This window comes from Petaurus breviceps, unplaced genomic scaffold (assembly GCF_028583685.1).
Source record: "Petaurus breviceps papuanus isolate PSGF00001 unplaced genomic scaffold, PetGlider_PUasm1.0 90823, whole genome shotgun sequence".
Taxonomy (NCBI): domain Eukaryota; kingdom Metazoa; phylum Chordata; class Mammalia; order Diprotodontia; family Petauridae; genus Petaurus; species Petaurus breviceps.
The window spans coordinates 6469938-6485890 of NW_027187352.1; the positions used below are offsets into that span (position 1 = coordinate 6469938).

Here is a 15953-nt window from a genome sequence, read left to right on the forward strand (position 1 = left end):
AATTGTTATATGAGATGGACCTTTGGGAGGGGGGGTCTGTGAACTGGGATGGAAAAAAAATCTTTGTTTCAATATACCTAGTTTCCTTTGTAATTCTAAGTATTTTTTAAAATTTCATCTTAAAACATTATTCTGAGAAGGGATCCATAGGCTTCACCAGACTATAGAAGGGGACCATGACTCAAAAAAGGTTAAGAATGCTTACAATGAAGCCACGGATCTTGACAAAACCAAACACACATGAATTTACCTAATCCAAAGAGTACTTATTGATGTTACTGTAGAAGGAACTGGGAACATTTAGCTTGGTGAAGAGAAGATTTAGCAAGGACATTATTCTTTGGGTCAAATATCTGAAGAGTTATCACAAGGCATGAGGAATAGATTTGTTCTATGAGGTACTGAAGGGCAGAACTAAGACAAGAGATAGTGGTTACAGAAACAGATTTTAGCTCAGGAGAGGAAAGAACATATGCAGTAGGAGCTGTCCAAATGCAGAATGGACTGCCTTGGTGGCAGTTAATCTCTCCACAACTCTAAAGTGAATTCTAGCAATGAGATTTTTTTTCTGAAATAGAAGTTCCCTCATGGACTACAAGAGGCAGTACTATACAGAGGGATGTTAGATTTGGTCTCAAAAATTTGGGTTTGGGGGTGGAGTCAAGATGTCAGAGTAGAAACAGGACTTCTGCGGGGTTCCAGCTTCCACCTCCCCCAATTCATGCAAAAAGGGGACTCTGAACAAACTTTGGAGCTACAGAGCCCACAAAATGACACAGAGAAGCTAACCTCCCGCTGAGGACAGCCCAGCAGACTGGCAGGAATTGGCCAGCGCAGCACTCTGGAAGCCAACCCCAGCCCTGCACAACTGGAGGTTTTAGATCCAGGGTGGCCTGACCAACCACCACCTGGAGGGACTTCAGATCACCAGCAGCTGTTGTGGTTTCCAGAATCATCAACCCATAGATGCTAAGGACAAAGTGAAAGGTCAGTACAGTGTAAAGTTTAGGATCCAGTAGTTGGGAGTAGAGGCCTTAGCCCCTGGGGTGAGAACCTGCTGAGGCATCTAGGCTGTGCAGCCGCCTCCACGTGTCAACTTCAGCTCCTGGCCTGCACAGTGTAGGGGGACAAAGTGACCAGTCTGAGGGGTATTCACTCTTGCTTTAACCTGCTTGGATCTGGATTGCGGTCTAGGGTAGAGGTCCTGGAGTGTGCGACCAGCTTGCCAGAGTGTGTGGAGGCTTCTGAGAGGGCACCCATCTAAAACCTTCAGCAGCTAAGAAAACCTCAGCGTTTGGGACGAAGCTCCCCTGTCTGGTGGCAGAGTCCTACTGTGCCAAAAAGCCAAGTCAAGTGATTGAGTGGCAATATGACCAGGCAAAGGAAACAAAATAAACAGAGCAACCCAACTTTACACTCCTATTTTGGTGACAAGAAGGATCAAAGCATGGAACAGGAGGAAGACAGTGAAGTCAGAGCTCCTGCACCAAAAGCTTCAAAGAAAAATACAAGCTGGTTATAGGCCACAGAGGACCTTAAGAAGCAAATAAGAGAAGTGGAGGAAAAATTGGGAAGAGAAATGAGAACGATGCAAGAAAATTATGAAATGAGAGTCAACAGCCTGACTGAGGAAAATAACACCTTAAAACATAGACTAACTCAAATGGCAAAAGAGGCTCAAAAAGGCAATGAGGAGAAGAATGCCTTAAAAAGACAAATTTGCCAGATGGAAGAAGAATCTCAAAAGCTCAGAGGAGAATCATTCCTTCAGAATTAGATTGGAGCAAATGGAAGCTAGTGACTTTGCTGTTAAACAGATCCAAACAAATGAAAGAGTAGAAGGCAATGTGAAATATCTCATTAGGAAAACCACTGACCTGGAAAATAGATCCAGGAGAGATAGTTTAAAAATTACTGGACTACCTGAAGCCATGATCAATGAAAGAACCTAGAAATTATCCTCCAAGAAATTCTCAAGGAAAACTGCCCTGATGTTTTAGAACCAGAGGGCAAAATAGAGGTTGAAAGAATCCACCGATCACCTCCTGAAAAAGGATCCCAAAAAGAAAACTCCTAGGAATATTATAGCCAAGTTCCGAAATTCCCAGATCAAGGAGAGAGTATTACAAGCAGCCAGGAAGAAACAATTTGAATATTGTGGAAACACAATCAGGATAACACAGGATCTGGCAGCTTCTACATTGAGGGATTGAAGGGCTTGGAATATGATATTCCAGAGGTCAAAGGAGCTGGGATTAAAACCTATAATAACCTACCCAGCAAAACTAAGTATCATGTTTCAGGGGAAAATATGGTCATTCAGTGGAATAGAGGACTTTCAAGTATTTTTGATGAAAAAACCAGAGTTGAATAGAAAATCTGACATTCAGATACAAGAAGCAAGAGAAACATGAGAAGGTAAACAGGAAAAAGAAATCATAAGGAACTTATCAAAGTTGAACTATTTACATTCCTACATGGAAAAATGATAATTGTAACTAATGAAACTTTTCTTAGTATGAAAATAGTTGAAGGGAATAGAAATATATGTACATATGTGTATATATATATGTCTATATAGGAGGGCATATGGGCATATGAATACATATGTGAATGTATGTATATATGTTTACAGGCATACATAGAGGGCACAGGACCAATTTAACAGGAAGAGATGATATTTTAAAGGTGAAATTAAGAGGTGAGAAAGGAATATAATGAGAGGAGATGGGGAGAGACAGAATGGGGTAAACTATCTCATATAGAAGAGGCAAGGGAAAATGGTTGCAATGGAGGGGAAGAACAGGAAAGCAAAAGGGAATGGGTCAATGTTATTCTCATTGAATTTGCCTTAGGGAGGGAATGACATACACACTAAATAGGGTATCTCACCCTACAGGAGAGTAGGGGGGAGGGGATAAGAGGAGGGATGATGGAAAGGAGGGCAGGCTGGGGGGGAGGGAGGTTGGAAGCACCCACTTTTGAAAAGAGACAGGATCAAAGCAGAGAATAGAACAAGTGGGAGCTGGGATAGGAGGGAGGGAAATATAGTCAGTAAAAAAAAATTGGGGTTTGAATCCCAGCTTTGCCTTTTACTATTTGGGTAGTCTTGAACTAGTTCACTTAATCTATCTGAGTCTCCATTCCCTTAACTGTAAAATGAGGGATTAGTTTGGATTAGTGGTATCTAACTCAAAGGAAACGTTAGGGCACTAAACCATACATAAAGATTCCTGTAGGCTGAATATTGATTTATAATATCACATATAGGAGAAGCTAGGTGGTACAGTGAATATATTACTGGCCCTTGAATCAGGAGGACCTGAGTTCAAATTGGGCTTCAGACACTTACTTGCTAGCTGTGTGACCTTGGGCAAGTCACTTAACCCCAATTGCCCTGCCCTTCCCCCTCCAAAAAGCAATAAATAAAGAAATAAATGCATGAATGAATAGATAAAATAAGAATATCACATATAAACATTATCAGTATTTTACTAAATTTTTATTTATTTATTTTGCTTTTTGGAAGGCAATTGGGGTTGTGACTTGCCCAAGGTCACAGGGCTAGTGTTAAGTATCTGAGGCCAGATTTGAACTCAGGTCCTCCTGATTCCAGGGCTGGTGCTATGTTCACTATGCCACCTGGCCGCCCCAAATTTTTATTTTGATAAATATTTCCCAGTTACACTTTAATCTCATTTCAGGCACATTTCGGAATGTTGTAGGTTGCATTTAGCCCATTACTTGTTTGACACCTCTGGACTAAAGGACTAGCACTCTTCCTTGTCTAAATCTATGATCCTATGGCAGAGAATGCAACTCAATGGTTATGTACATTATCATATGTACATTATCATATGCATATTTTTATTGTATGCTTAATGTATGTGTTATTAAAATTATAAGTTCATACTTTTAGTTGAATAAAATAAATTATCTGTATAGAATGTTTCATGAAAAGTGGGAGGAGTGACAATTTTTTGGTACAAAAGTGAAATGTCAATATATCAAGTTTGGAAAGGCACTAGTTCATTAATTAGTACTCTCCTACAGTTGTTCAACTAAATCACAAAATCCACCTGACGCTTAGTCCAAATGTTTCCAACTTGTCCACAATGACATCATGAAGTATTTTCAAGGTCTTTGCTGAAATATAAGCACACTATGTCTACAATCCTGTAACACAGTCACAAAAGGAAACAAGGTGACTTGCATCACTTATTTTGGGTGAACCCATACTAGTTCCTTTTCAACAAACATTAATGGTCTGCTCACTATAGGACACTGGTAGGAACAGGAGATACAAAGATTTTTTTTTTAATGAGAGTTACTGCCTTCAAGGGACACATGTTGGAGTAAAGGGCATTAGACATGCACAAAAATAACTAGAAGTGGAAGCCCTTTCCATATTTTGACAATTTTATTCACTTGAAGCAAAGACAAACACGGGATTTGTCTGTTTGGGGCAGGGGGATGGGGAATGAAGGAAAGCAACCTACAAAGACAAGTTACATTTACTTGGGGTAAAGTCAGCCACTGAATTGTGTGTCCCAAAATTTAATATGTATATGACCAGCAAAACTTTGGAGTTGAAAGCTGAACCCCAGAACTGTTTTGAGATTATTGGACAAATAAATGAACATTCCCTTGTTATTATTACTGTTATTCAGTAAGTGGCTGACTCTTTACAACTCCATTTGGGGTTTTCTTGGCAAAGATACTGGAGTGGTTTGCTATTTCCTTCTCCAGCTCATTTTACAAATGAGGAAACTGAGGCAAATAGGGTTCAGTGACTTGTTCAGGGTCACATAGCTAGTGTCTGAGGCTGGATTAGAACTCAGAAAGATGAGCCTTCCTGAGTCTAGGCAGGGCACTCTATCCACTACACCACCTAGCTGCTCTGTTATTGCTTAGCCAGCAGAAAATTAGAATGTGATTAATCATTGTGAATTAGAAGGGAGGTCCCTCACTGAAAGGACCTTGCTTTGCAATGCCAAGGTTGGTTTAAGAACTAACCTCAGAGCCTGGGGGAAAGAAGTTTTACTGTTCTTTGTACCGACACCTGACCCTTGTCATCTGGGAAGACCTGATGAGCCAAAGAGAGGATTTACCTCTCTTTAGAGATGCCTGGTGAAGGAGGCTATACCTCTCTTTGTTCTGTCACCTGCTGCCTGGGAGATGGGAATTCCTCAGAGCCCCGCCAAAGAAGCCCATAGTAGTGATGGTGGGAGGAGTATTCCAGGGATGAACGAAGAACACCATGCGCAAAAGCTCAGAGGAGAAAGGCAAGATGGGGTGAAGAACAGACAAGTTGAAGAAGCAACATAAGGTTTGAAAGGTAGGTTTGAACAATATTATGGAAGGCCTTGAATGCCAAGATCAAGAATGCATTTTGGGGGGTTAGGACTACTTACTACAAAAGCCTTCTAACTAGTCATTCCACCTCAACTCGTTCCTCTGCTTCAATCCATCCCCCACTCAAGACACCAAAATGATCTTTCTAAAGTGTGAGGCCATGTCACCCTCCTGGAACTCAATGAGCTCCAAGGGCACCCTTTTACTTCCAACTTACAGCAAATTTCTCAGGTATTTAAAGTTCTTCATGACCTGGCTCCTTCCTATCTTTCCTCTTCTCATACCTTAAATCCCTCTACACTCTCTACAATTCAGCTAATTGACCCAATTGCAACTCTTCTAATAGGACATTCCAACTTCCTTGGGCCTTTTTGCTAGCTGCTCCCTTCATCTTCTCTCCCCTGCCCCACTTTTAGCTTTCCTGGTTTCATTCAAGATTTAGTTCAAACCCCACCTTCTTCTGCAGGCTTCAATGCCCTCCAACTGCAAAAGACTTTCCTTTTCAGAAGACCTTCATCTGCCCTCTACATATCATGTATATATCTAATCACTTACATGCTGCCACCTTCATTTTAACTATATGCTATTTAAATGCAAGACCTGTTAGGTTAGGGTTTTTTTCTTGTTTTTTGCTCTTGCACTGTATCCCCAGAACTTAGTACAGTGCCCAGCACACAGTAAGTCCTTAATAAATGCTTGCTGGTTGACAATGGGAAACACCAGGTTTTTCAAGAGAGACAACCTAAGCAGGGACATTACTTCACTAGAGATTCACAACGGAATTATTAGTAAAAACAGCTGAGAGAAGGGATAGACTGGAGGCAGTTAAGACTAGTGAGGAAGCAAGGTCCATGAAACTCTATAATGAGTCTTAAGTAAACGTATATTTTTTGAATTTGAATTACAAAAATCTGAGTTTCCGTAAAATTTCCCTTAGGGGCACATCTATTGTAGAGCAAGATCACAGAATCTGAAAGGTATAGGGGTCCTCAGAGACCCTCTAGTACCTGAATGAGAATTTCTACTACAAAACCTCATCCAGGCTATATTTCAAGACCTCTAGGGAGGGACATTTTTCAGGATAAAGGAAGATTCTTCCCTTAACCTCCTCTCAGGAAAGGATACATCATCAGCGACTTACACATTAGTGTGAATCCAATCATATTGCTTCTGGAAGGGGCATTGGTATTTAAGCTTTACCTCTACTTGCAGAAAGTAAGATTTATCTCTATTGAAAGAATTTCAAGGAACAGAGCACAAGTGAAGTTTTTTTTTTTCTTTTAAAGAGGGGGAAGGTCAGGGACTCTTCCTTGTACCATCAAAGAGGAATACATCAAGGCAGTGAAATACCAGGTGAAAGATATTCCCCTTCCCTTAAGAATCCCTCAGAAAATCAAACCTTAAAAGGGAGCATTAATGCTAAAATCAGATTTTCTCAGAAACCTTTGACAGGTAGGGAAGGGAAACTAATATTTTCAAAGCAAGCTTTAAAAATAGTTTTAACTTAACCCTGATGAGAGACTAAGAATTTGAGTTTAGATCTCACAAGTGAGAACAGATATTCTCCTACGTCATCATCTGTTACTCATCCAATACTGAAGATTTCATTCTCAACAGCAAATACCCATTTGCTATTAGGAGGAAAGATCCCAAGAGCAAAACTGCCTCTCAATTTTGCTAATGGTCAATTTGATTAGTTACTATAGCCCTTTCTGAAAAAGTTCAAAACCTGCTTTTGGTCTCAGTAAATTGTTCTTCCTTGTAAAACTGTACTGACATATGTTTAAAGACTGAAGTAATAATAATTACGGCTAGCATCTACAGTCGCTTAAGGTTTGCAAGACACTTCACAAGTATCACTTCATTTTATCCTCAAAACTCCGAGATCTGTATGCTACTATTATCCTAATTTTGCAAATGAGGAAATTGAGACAGATTGAAGTTGTAATATGCTCAAGATCACAATTTGTAAATGTCTTGAGACAAGATTTGAAGTTAGACTTTTGAAGATTTCTAACCAATGGCTATCCAGTAGATGTATACCTCTAAGTTTAATGCAACACGAATTATTATAAAATAATTACACATTTACTTTGGTTCTAACTGTGGAGTATCTCATGGACTTCATTGCTTCATAATGAAGAAAATTAATGTTGTGCTGTACTGTTTAATGACCAACATTACTGAGACACATCCTTTTCCTCATTCTGTCAGACCCCACTTCTGAAAGGCAGGCAGTTTCTGAATGCCATAATCGAGTATTGCAATTCCTCCCAGCCCCCAAGACTCGTTAACCAGCTTGGGCTAGGCCCTCCCCTGACACAGACATCAGGCCACTATGTCTTAATGGGCCCTGCTGGAGTTTAGTATGATGGCATGACTTCCAAGTCAAGGGTCACTACCACATCATAAAGAGTAATCAAGGTAAGGCTTTAGTGGATAAGGCGATGTAATTAAAAAAAAAAACAGTTAAGACCTGTTTTGACAGAACATTTTTATAGTTGATGAAGGATACACCTTAATTCACTCAAAGAAAAATTTGGATATTTTATAAACTTACAAAGTAGTACCTAATTCTTATAGAAAGTTGTGGTCTTTAAAAATTCTGATTTATTAGGGCCATCTAAATCTAATAAAGCTGTTTGGGTATGACTAGGGAGGGCTTAAAATTTGCCTGATTTTAACCTTAGGGTAAATGAAGATTTTATGAACTTAGATGTGTCCAATATTTGGATTTCCTGCTAGACTTAATTTTTCCAGTCATCATAACCAAACCCAATATAGCAATAAAAAGCTGCTTTCTGAAAATTCCAAAACTGTAATATACTATAAAAGGTTAAATAATTGGGGAAAAGACCTTCAAAGTCATTTTAGTCCAATTCTCTCATCTTACAGGTGAGGAAACTGAGGCTTAAGGGGGTTAAGTGGCTTGCCCAAGGTCATATAGGTTAGAAGAGGTAGCATAAAAGGTGGATCCTCTGACTACAAATTCAGTGATTAAGAGTTTTGGTATAAAATTTACAAAACTAAAAAAAATTCAGCTCTAACATCTCACCTAAAGCAAATGAACATCAACAATTGGTAGTCAGATGGAACTTAATATGGAGACAAATATCATGTGGGTATGTTTTTTGGACTAGACCTGTGATTTCATTGGTATAGGGAACTCCCAGCAAGGAAAATCCTTCTACCAAGGCAGACTAGCTCTCATGCATCTTAGTGTTAGACAACCATGAGGTTCCACCTCACACCCATTAGATTGGCTGCCTAGTAAGTTGGAGGGGCTGTAAGAAAACAACTACATTAATGCACTCATTATTAGTTCTGTGAATTGGTCTAGCCATTTTGGAAAGCAATTTGGAACTATACTCCTAAAGTCACTAAATTGTATATACCATTTGATTCAAGAATGCTACTACCAGGCCTACATCCCATCAAAAAAGGAAAAAGAAATGGACTCAAATGTACAAAAATATTTACATAGTTCTTTTTCATAGTGGCAAAGAGCTGGATACTAAAGAGGCATCCATCAAGTGGGTAAAGATTGAACAAATTATGGTATATTGTGCCATGGGAAGTGATAGAATGCATGTGGACCGAAGTGAGCAAAACCAGGAGAATGAGTTACAGAATAACAACAGCAGTGTAAAGATACACAAGTTTGGAAGAATTAAGAACTTTGATCAATGCAATGACTGATCATATATGATTCTAAAGGATAGGTGGCAAACCTCCCCACCTCCTGATAGAAAGGTGATGGACTAAAGATTCAGAATTAGAAACCTATTTGGCTGTGGAAAATGTGGGAATTTGATCTGCCTGCCTAGTTATATTTGTTACAAGGGTTTTATATTTTTCTTATTTTCAACTGGGTGCTACTGGAGTTCAAATGGGGTATGGAGAGAAATATATACCTATTAACTGAAAAAATAAATAAAATATCTTTAAAACTTGGTGAGTTGCTTGAACACTGAGAAGTTAAGTGATTTACCCACATTCACACAGCCAGGATGTGATCCCGATTCCAAAACAAATTTTCTATTCACTATGCCATATTGTCTCTCATAGTGTCTTTCTTACAGTGAAAATAATGAAAACTACTTAAGCATTAAAGAAAATTCACATTTTATTTAGAATGAAATAAACTATACAAAAATTGATTTTCCTCACCAAAAATAACAGTAATATTTTCCTCATTACTCACTCCTAGATAAACCACAAAATCCTAATTTGCAAGTTCTCCAGGCTAGGTTTACAAATCAAGATGAGGCATGGAAAAAGGCAGAATAAACACAAACAAGATCAAGGGTTTTGTTTTTTTTTATGTTTGTGAGACTGGCTTCCAGTTCATAGAACAGAATGTTTGATATATACCTGTGAAAAGGTCATGAAACAGTTACTATGAAGCCCCAGCAGAGAATGTAAACCACAACAATCACTCATTTATGAGGAACAACATTGGCTCTATCACTTAAATTTTAAGTGAACTCATTCATTTACATTCACTTGATGAAGTCAGAATTGACATGAAAATGTATATGAGGTCATGGTTTGGGATAAACTCTTCTCCAATATATTTTTTTGCTACCAATAGTACATTAAAAAAAATACATAGGAGCCAATGGTCAGTAGTAAGCTTCATTTTAACTAAAATTTTTTCCCACTTCTCCCAATACTTTTTTTTACACAATAACTAAGAAACCCAAAACCTGATAGTTGGATCCCTGGTAATCACAAATTCTATGTCCAGAATGAAGTTAACTCAAATATCTCCAGAGCAGTAGCTACCAGCAGAAATCACAAAGAACTGAAATGTTGTATTTCTATATTTTGGAAAGTCAATTTTCAAAGAATTTCAGTTTATAGAATAGCAGTTTAACATACAGATTAACAGTGGCTAACGTATTCAAATGGAGACCTAAAGGCAAACTTATCGTCATGATTGGGTGGCCTATCAATATCTCAGGACTTCTCTCCCAACCCCAATATGTAAATTCAGGGAGAAAATCTATTTTGGTCAATTTCTTTATGTATTTTCAGTTATCTCTGAATTACTTGTGGGAAGAACTTCTTCTTGGAGGTCCAATTTACTTGTGTAGAGTTTTATGTAAGTGTCCACCATTAAATCTAAGTCATGTTTTATATCAAAATTTATATTAAGCAAAGCCAAGTTACTTGACCGGTGAGCTGTCAAGGTATCCCTCAGGTATGCCTTAAGACGTTTTCGACCATTTTCATATCTCTCATTCTCAACTTTCATCACTGGGAGTATGCAGAGGACTTTAAGCAATGCATATACATTAGGAAAAAATTTGATGTCTGGTAAATGCAAGGCTTCATAAATTGTTGCTGGAAGCTCGATATCTTTTCCTCTGTGTTTCCATTTGATTCTCCAACAATGGAGTTCTGCAGAAAGAGTGTCTGGATTAGGAAGGTCACTTTTGTACATATCAGCATGGTGTTCCTCTGATGTATTAAATTTCAGCTGTCCCATGACAGAGGGCACTAAAGACAAACATTTCAGTGCTTTGAGGTGCTGTTCAGAGAAGATATCTTTCAGCTCTTGAATGATGTGCTCCACAGTTGGGACACTAAGTACCTCTTTGTAGTAGCTTTCAGACGTCACTTCAGGTTCTAGGTTAGCTTGCTGAGACCTGCGAAATTTTCCAGGAAGTTTAATTTCTATATCTAGCTTAGTTGCCAAATTTGTGGCTTCCTCAAACCAAAATTCGTGATAAACTTCAATATTTTCCATTACTTCATTTAAAGAATGTAACACTGCTGTCAAACTGCTGGCTGCAAAGAAGACATCAGAGGTCTGACCCTGGAGATTTTTCCCAAAGGCTCTTGTAAAAGAAAGTATGTTTTTTAGAACCACCACAGTAACAATGAAATCAAAATCTACTAATGCACTACCAAGCACAAATGCTTGGCCAGCAATAAAATTATCCCATCTAACAGTTGTGTCACTATTTATATTATCTAAACATAAAACAAGTGCTTGTAAAAGGTCCACTAAAATCTCAAAGGCATCATGCCTGCCTGTCCATTGAGAATGGCAAATCTCCTTTAGCTCATTACCCTTCTCCTCACTATTCTGAAAGAGAACAGAGATAACACTATCAAGTTCCACCAGCAATTGTGGTGACCGATGAAAAAAAGAACAAACTTCTTCAATTATTCCCAAAGCAACAGACACTCCCACCACAGGAATAGATTTTGCCAACCATGTGTTTAAGGCACAGGAGGAGCAGAGGGTGTAGACAGCTTGGGGGTATTTCTCCAAAAGTCTCATGGCCACAACTTTCATCTTTGAAGAAAACCCACTGGAAACAATATAGGCCTGGCCCCGACAATACTCCATATTCAAGCCCCATTTTTCTGTAATAGTGGTGTGAAACTTAACAGCCAAGATTTCAGCATCAGCTTCATAAGGAAGAAAACCTATGAACTCTTCTCTCAAGTTATGAGAGTCATCCACAAACCTGACTAACACTGGTAAGTGCTCCTCTCCAGCTATGTCCACTACATCATCTGTCACAATGGAGAAGAAGTGAGAGTCCCGGACTTCCCTGAGTGTCTCTTCTCGGATGCAGCTCTCGCAGATCTCCAGCATCTGTTTTTGCTGTGTTTTAGAGCAGAACAACATGTTGACTGCTGTTGTCTCAAAGCGTTTCCGCAGAACCTCATCACCAGCATTAATTCTACACTCAAGCAGGGCTTGGAAGTTATCTGGCATAAATATGCCTTCTGGAATTTCATCAGTTTCATGGCCATCTAGGGGTATATTTTGTTTACCCATGAGGATCAAAATTTCAAACAAAGATTTAAGGTAATCTTTGTTTTCCTTCTCTTCTAGTGTTAAAGGTAAGATTTCTTCATCCTGTTCTCCTCCTCCTTCTGCAACTGCATTTTGAGTATTACTGTTATTTGTTTCTTGATTGGTTTGTTCTTGTTCAGAAGTTTCATCAACTAGAAGACAAAACATTAAGATTAATTTTATTACAAAGTACAAAACTTAAAACCAAATACTTTTTATACTATCCTTACTAACTAAACTTAGAAAATGGCTGAGAAAAATAAATCAGTACAGGCATTTAGCCCAAGCATGAAAACATATAATGTTAAGATGGGAAGGGCAGTGCCTTTGAGTTCATCCAGCAGAACCCCCTCACTTTACAGATAAAAGAACTGAAGTAGAGTTTATGCACTTTGCCCGAGCTCACACAACACATGTTAGGACCTAGCACAATGCCTTACACACAGAAAGCTCTTAAGACATGTTTTTAATAACTGTTTGCTGAGCCTGAAATCAGCAACAGCACTAGGACTAAACCCAAAGTCTCTTGACGTCTTGCCCAGGGCCCTTTCCATTACACTATGTAGCAGGCAACATTTTAGTCATCAACATTATGATAAGAATTTACACAGGTGGCTCAGGGTGGGAGGTATATCATCTATATTCCTCAAAGAAAAAAATTAACATGATTGAACTTTGTCATATAAAGTAATCACAAAACCACAGGACAAAATATGCTACATATTTCCCATTCTAAAGTTGAGCCCTGAACAAAAGAAACAATGTTAGTGTCAGACTTTTCTATATAATATTATTAACATATAATATCAACCACTTACTTTTTCGCTCCTTCAGTGACTTGATTTCATCTTCACTCTGAAGACAAAGAGAAAATCTTTTAGTAAACAATTCTAAGTATAATATATCTCAGCTTATTTATTATTTTTTTGCTTAACTATTAATTCCCTCAAGATCATAAATACACGTATGAAATATATACTCAAACAGAAGAATACCTCAAATAAAATAAATCTAGATTAATTTGATAAAAATGAGTTAGCAAAATCTTACTGCAGGAATCCTAGAATGGAGGGACAGCACCAGAACATCATTCTGTACTGCATCTGACATAGCGCAAGTCAACAAGTCCACTGAAGTACAGAGCTACTTAGGGTACAGTGTAAAAAGAATAACAGCCCCCATGGTACATACAGTAATAGGGTAGACAAAAGAAATATGTAATTCATGGAAGTATAAATATATGTTTACTACAATTTAGGAAAGCCTATGGGCTCACCATTTAATAATCATTCTACAAACCCTCTTTAGAATTTCCTTATCACTAGGTAAAGAAAACATGTGGCATATCTTCCTTCTTAATGCCAAGAAACTGCAAGAATGGCTTAGAATCGTCCTTGGTCAATAATACCAAAAATGGCTAAGCAAGTCACTAAATTTAACTAAGGAAAAGAAAAATTGCCCCAGGGTAAAAATCTTAAAAAACAAAAAGCAAAACCACCTCATATGCAGGTTGCTACAATCCAAATTTCCAATTCTTACCTTGTTACCCGATCTCTGAAACTATAAGTACCCTCAACTGATAACAATCTTGTAATAGAGAAGAGAGGAATTTAAACATACCAACTCCTTTATTCTTTTTCTATGCCTACTATGTGGATTGTTCAGATGACTTGTAAGATCAAATATTGTTGGTACAGCATTATCTCGGAGAACTGTTCTATAAGGGCTCTGAAAAGAAAAAAATAATCTGTTAATATTTTAGATCCAGGTCATGAGGATAAGAGGCAATTAAATGAAATGCAACCTGTTAACCTACTCCTCAGCATTCTTCCAACTATTTAAAGGGGTTTGGAACAATCTAACAATGTTAGTTTGGGCAACTACCAACTCCTACCCCTAATCTTCAGTAAACTGTATTTGCTATCTCTGAAATCTAAGAGTTAAAAGAAGCCAGCTGAGATAGTATCTGAATGTGCCAGAGGCAGGACCTGAACCCAGTTCCTCCTGATTCCATTGAACCCAAGTTATCTTCCTGATTCTGAGGCTAGCCATCTAGGCACAATATAGTGAAACCTCTCTATGAAGGACTTTTTCTAAAAAACAATATGAAGTCTTTGGGTCCCTCAATATACATACAACTCCTCTAACATTTTTGTTATATCATTTCTCAATTTCTTCAACTTCAATGAACTCTTTCTCCATCTTGCTTAAGCCAGATATTATATATCAAACTTCACTATCTCAAGAAACTAGTGCTTCTATAACACCTCCAAGGCCTAAACTTTAAAATTCCATTCAAACAAAAATCTTTCTACTCTCTCACACATAAAATCTATAAATCTTCAGTCAACTCTACCATAATCTGCTCTCTCAGGGAAACTTCTCACTCTGCCCTACTACCTGCCATATTCACGATTTATCAACAATTATTTCCATTTTGCTTTTAATTTTTTTTGGAGGGTGGGGAGGTAGAATTGGGTAAGGAGAAGAATGGATTGGGAATTTCCTGTAGGGAAATTATTTCCATCATTATAAATTAGTATCTGCTCTGCAACTTAGAATCTCAGAAAGTTGCCTGGGGGCAATGAGAAATTATGAGACTTGACCAGGGTCACGAGAGCATTAGAGTGTCAGTGGCAAGATTCAAAACTAGGTTTTCCTCATTCTGCATCAACATACCTCCTAGTGGACTAGAACCCCATCTGACATTTTTTTTTTAAAGCAATTGGGGTTAAGTAACTGCCCAAGGTTACACGGCCAGCTTTTTTGTGTGGGTGTTAAGTATCTGAGGCCAGAACCGATCCAGGGTCCCTCCTCCCTCCCGACTCCAGGGCTGGCACTCTTACTCACTTTTCCACCTAGCCGCGCCCCCCCCCCCCAATCTGACATCTCTTCAAAGTTTCCACTGGCTCTAATATAAGCCTGGATTTCCCACCAGCATCTCAAACTGAACTTGTCCAAATCTAAATTTACTATCTTCCTCCTAAGATTTTTGCTCAGTCCTGACTTCATTATTTGACAATAACATCAACACTCATCCAGTCTCCCAAGTTTGGGACCTAAGTGCTTTTTGATTCTTCTTGCCTAACCTTATATCCCATTAACTATCAAGTCCTGTGAATTGCCTTTTCCACATATCTCTGATCCATTTGTCTCTCTATTCCCAGTGCCACCACTTGCCTAATCTACTACCAACAGCCTCCCTCAGAACACTATCTTCCCACTTCAATTTTTTCCTCCTCTAATTCTTAGGCACAGATCTGATCATACTCTTCCTCTGCCCAGAATAAGTTAAAACTCCCTCCTTAAAAACCTGGCAATCAAAGTGCTCCAAAATTTAATGTCAGTCTAACATTTCCAGAATTGGTAAAATAAACTATTCTGTCCCCAGAACATACCCTGTGTTTTTAAGTCTTCACTGTTGCTTATTGGGATGCCTATGAATGAAATAAACTCCCTAACTTCTCACTGCCAGAATTCCTACATATAATTTGAAAATTAATCAAACTTCTACCTTTTCCCATAAGTTTTACCTAATCACCCACAGGTAACAACCATCCCCTTTGATCTTTCCATAGAACTTTGTACCTTGAATGTACCTCCAATAATCTGGCCCATTACACAGTAGGTATTTAACAAATGCTTACTGGCATGACTTACTGTATTTATCATGTATTATAAGGGAGAGAGAGGGAGAGGGGGAGAGAGAGGGAGAGAGGGAGGGGGAGGGGGAGAGAGAGAGAGAGAGAGAGAGAGAGAGAGAGAGAGAGAGAGAGAG

At 38.5% G+C, this 15953-nt stretch overlaps 1 protein-coding gene across 1 annotated transcript in view; it reads right to left on the reverse strand.

Annotated features, from left to right (window-relative positions):
• Window positions 1–9463: 9463 nt before the first annotated feature.
• THAP12 (THAP domain containing 12) overlaps window positions 9464–15953 on the reverse strand; it is a 20778-nt gene continuing 14288 nt past the window's right edge. The window contains exons 3-5 of the mRNA XM_069070883.1: window positions 13796–13903; window positions 12994–13030; window positions 9464–12327 (exon numbers count right to left, since the gene is read on the reverse strand). Coding sequence (XP_068926984.1) covers window positions 10382–12327; window positions 12994–13030; window positions 13796–13903 — 2091 coding nt within the window. The 3' untranslated portion in view covers window positions 9464–10381. The remainder of the gene's footprint in view (window positions 12328–12993; window positions 13031–13795; window positions 13904–15953) is intronic.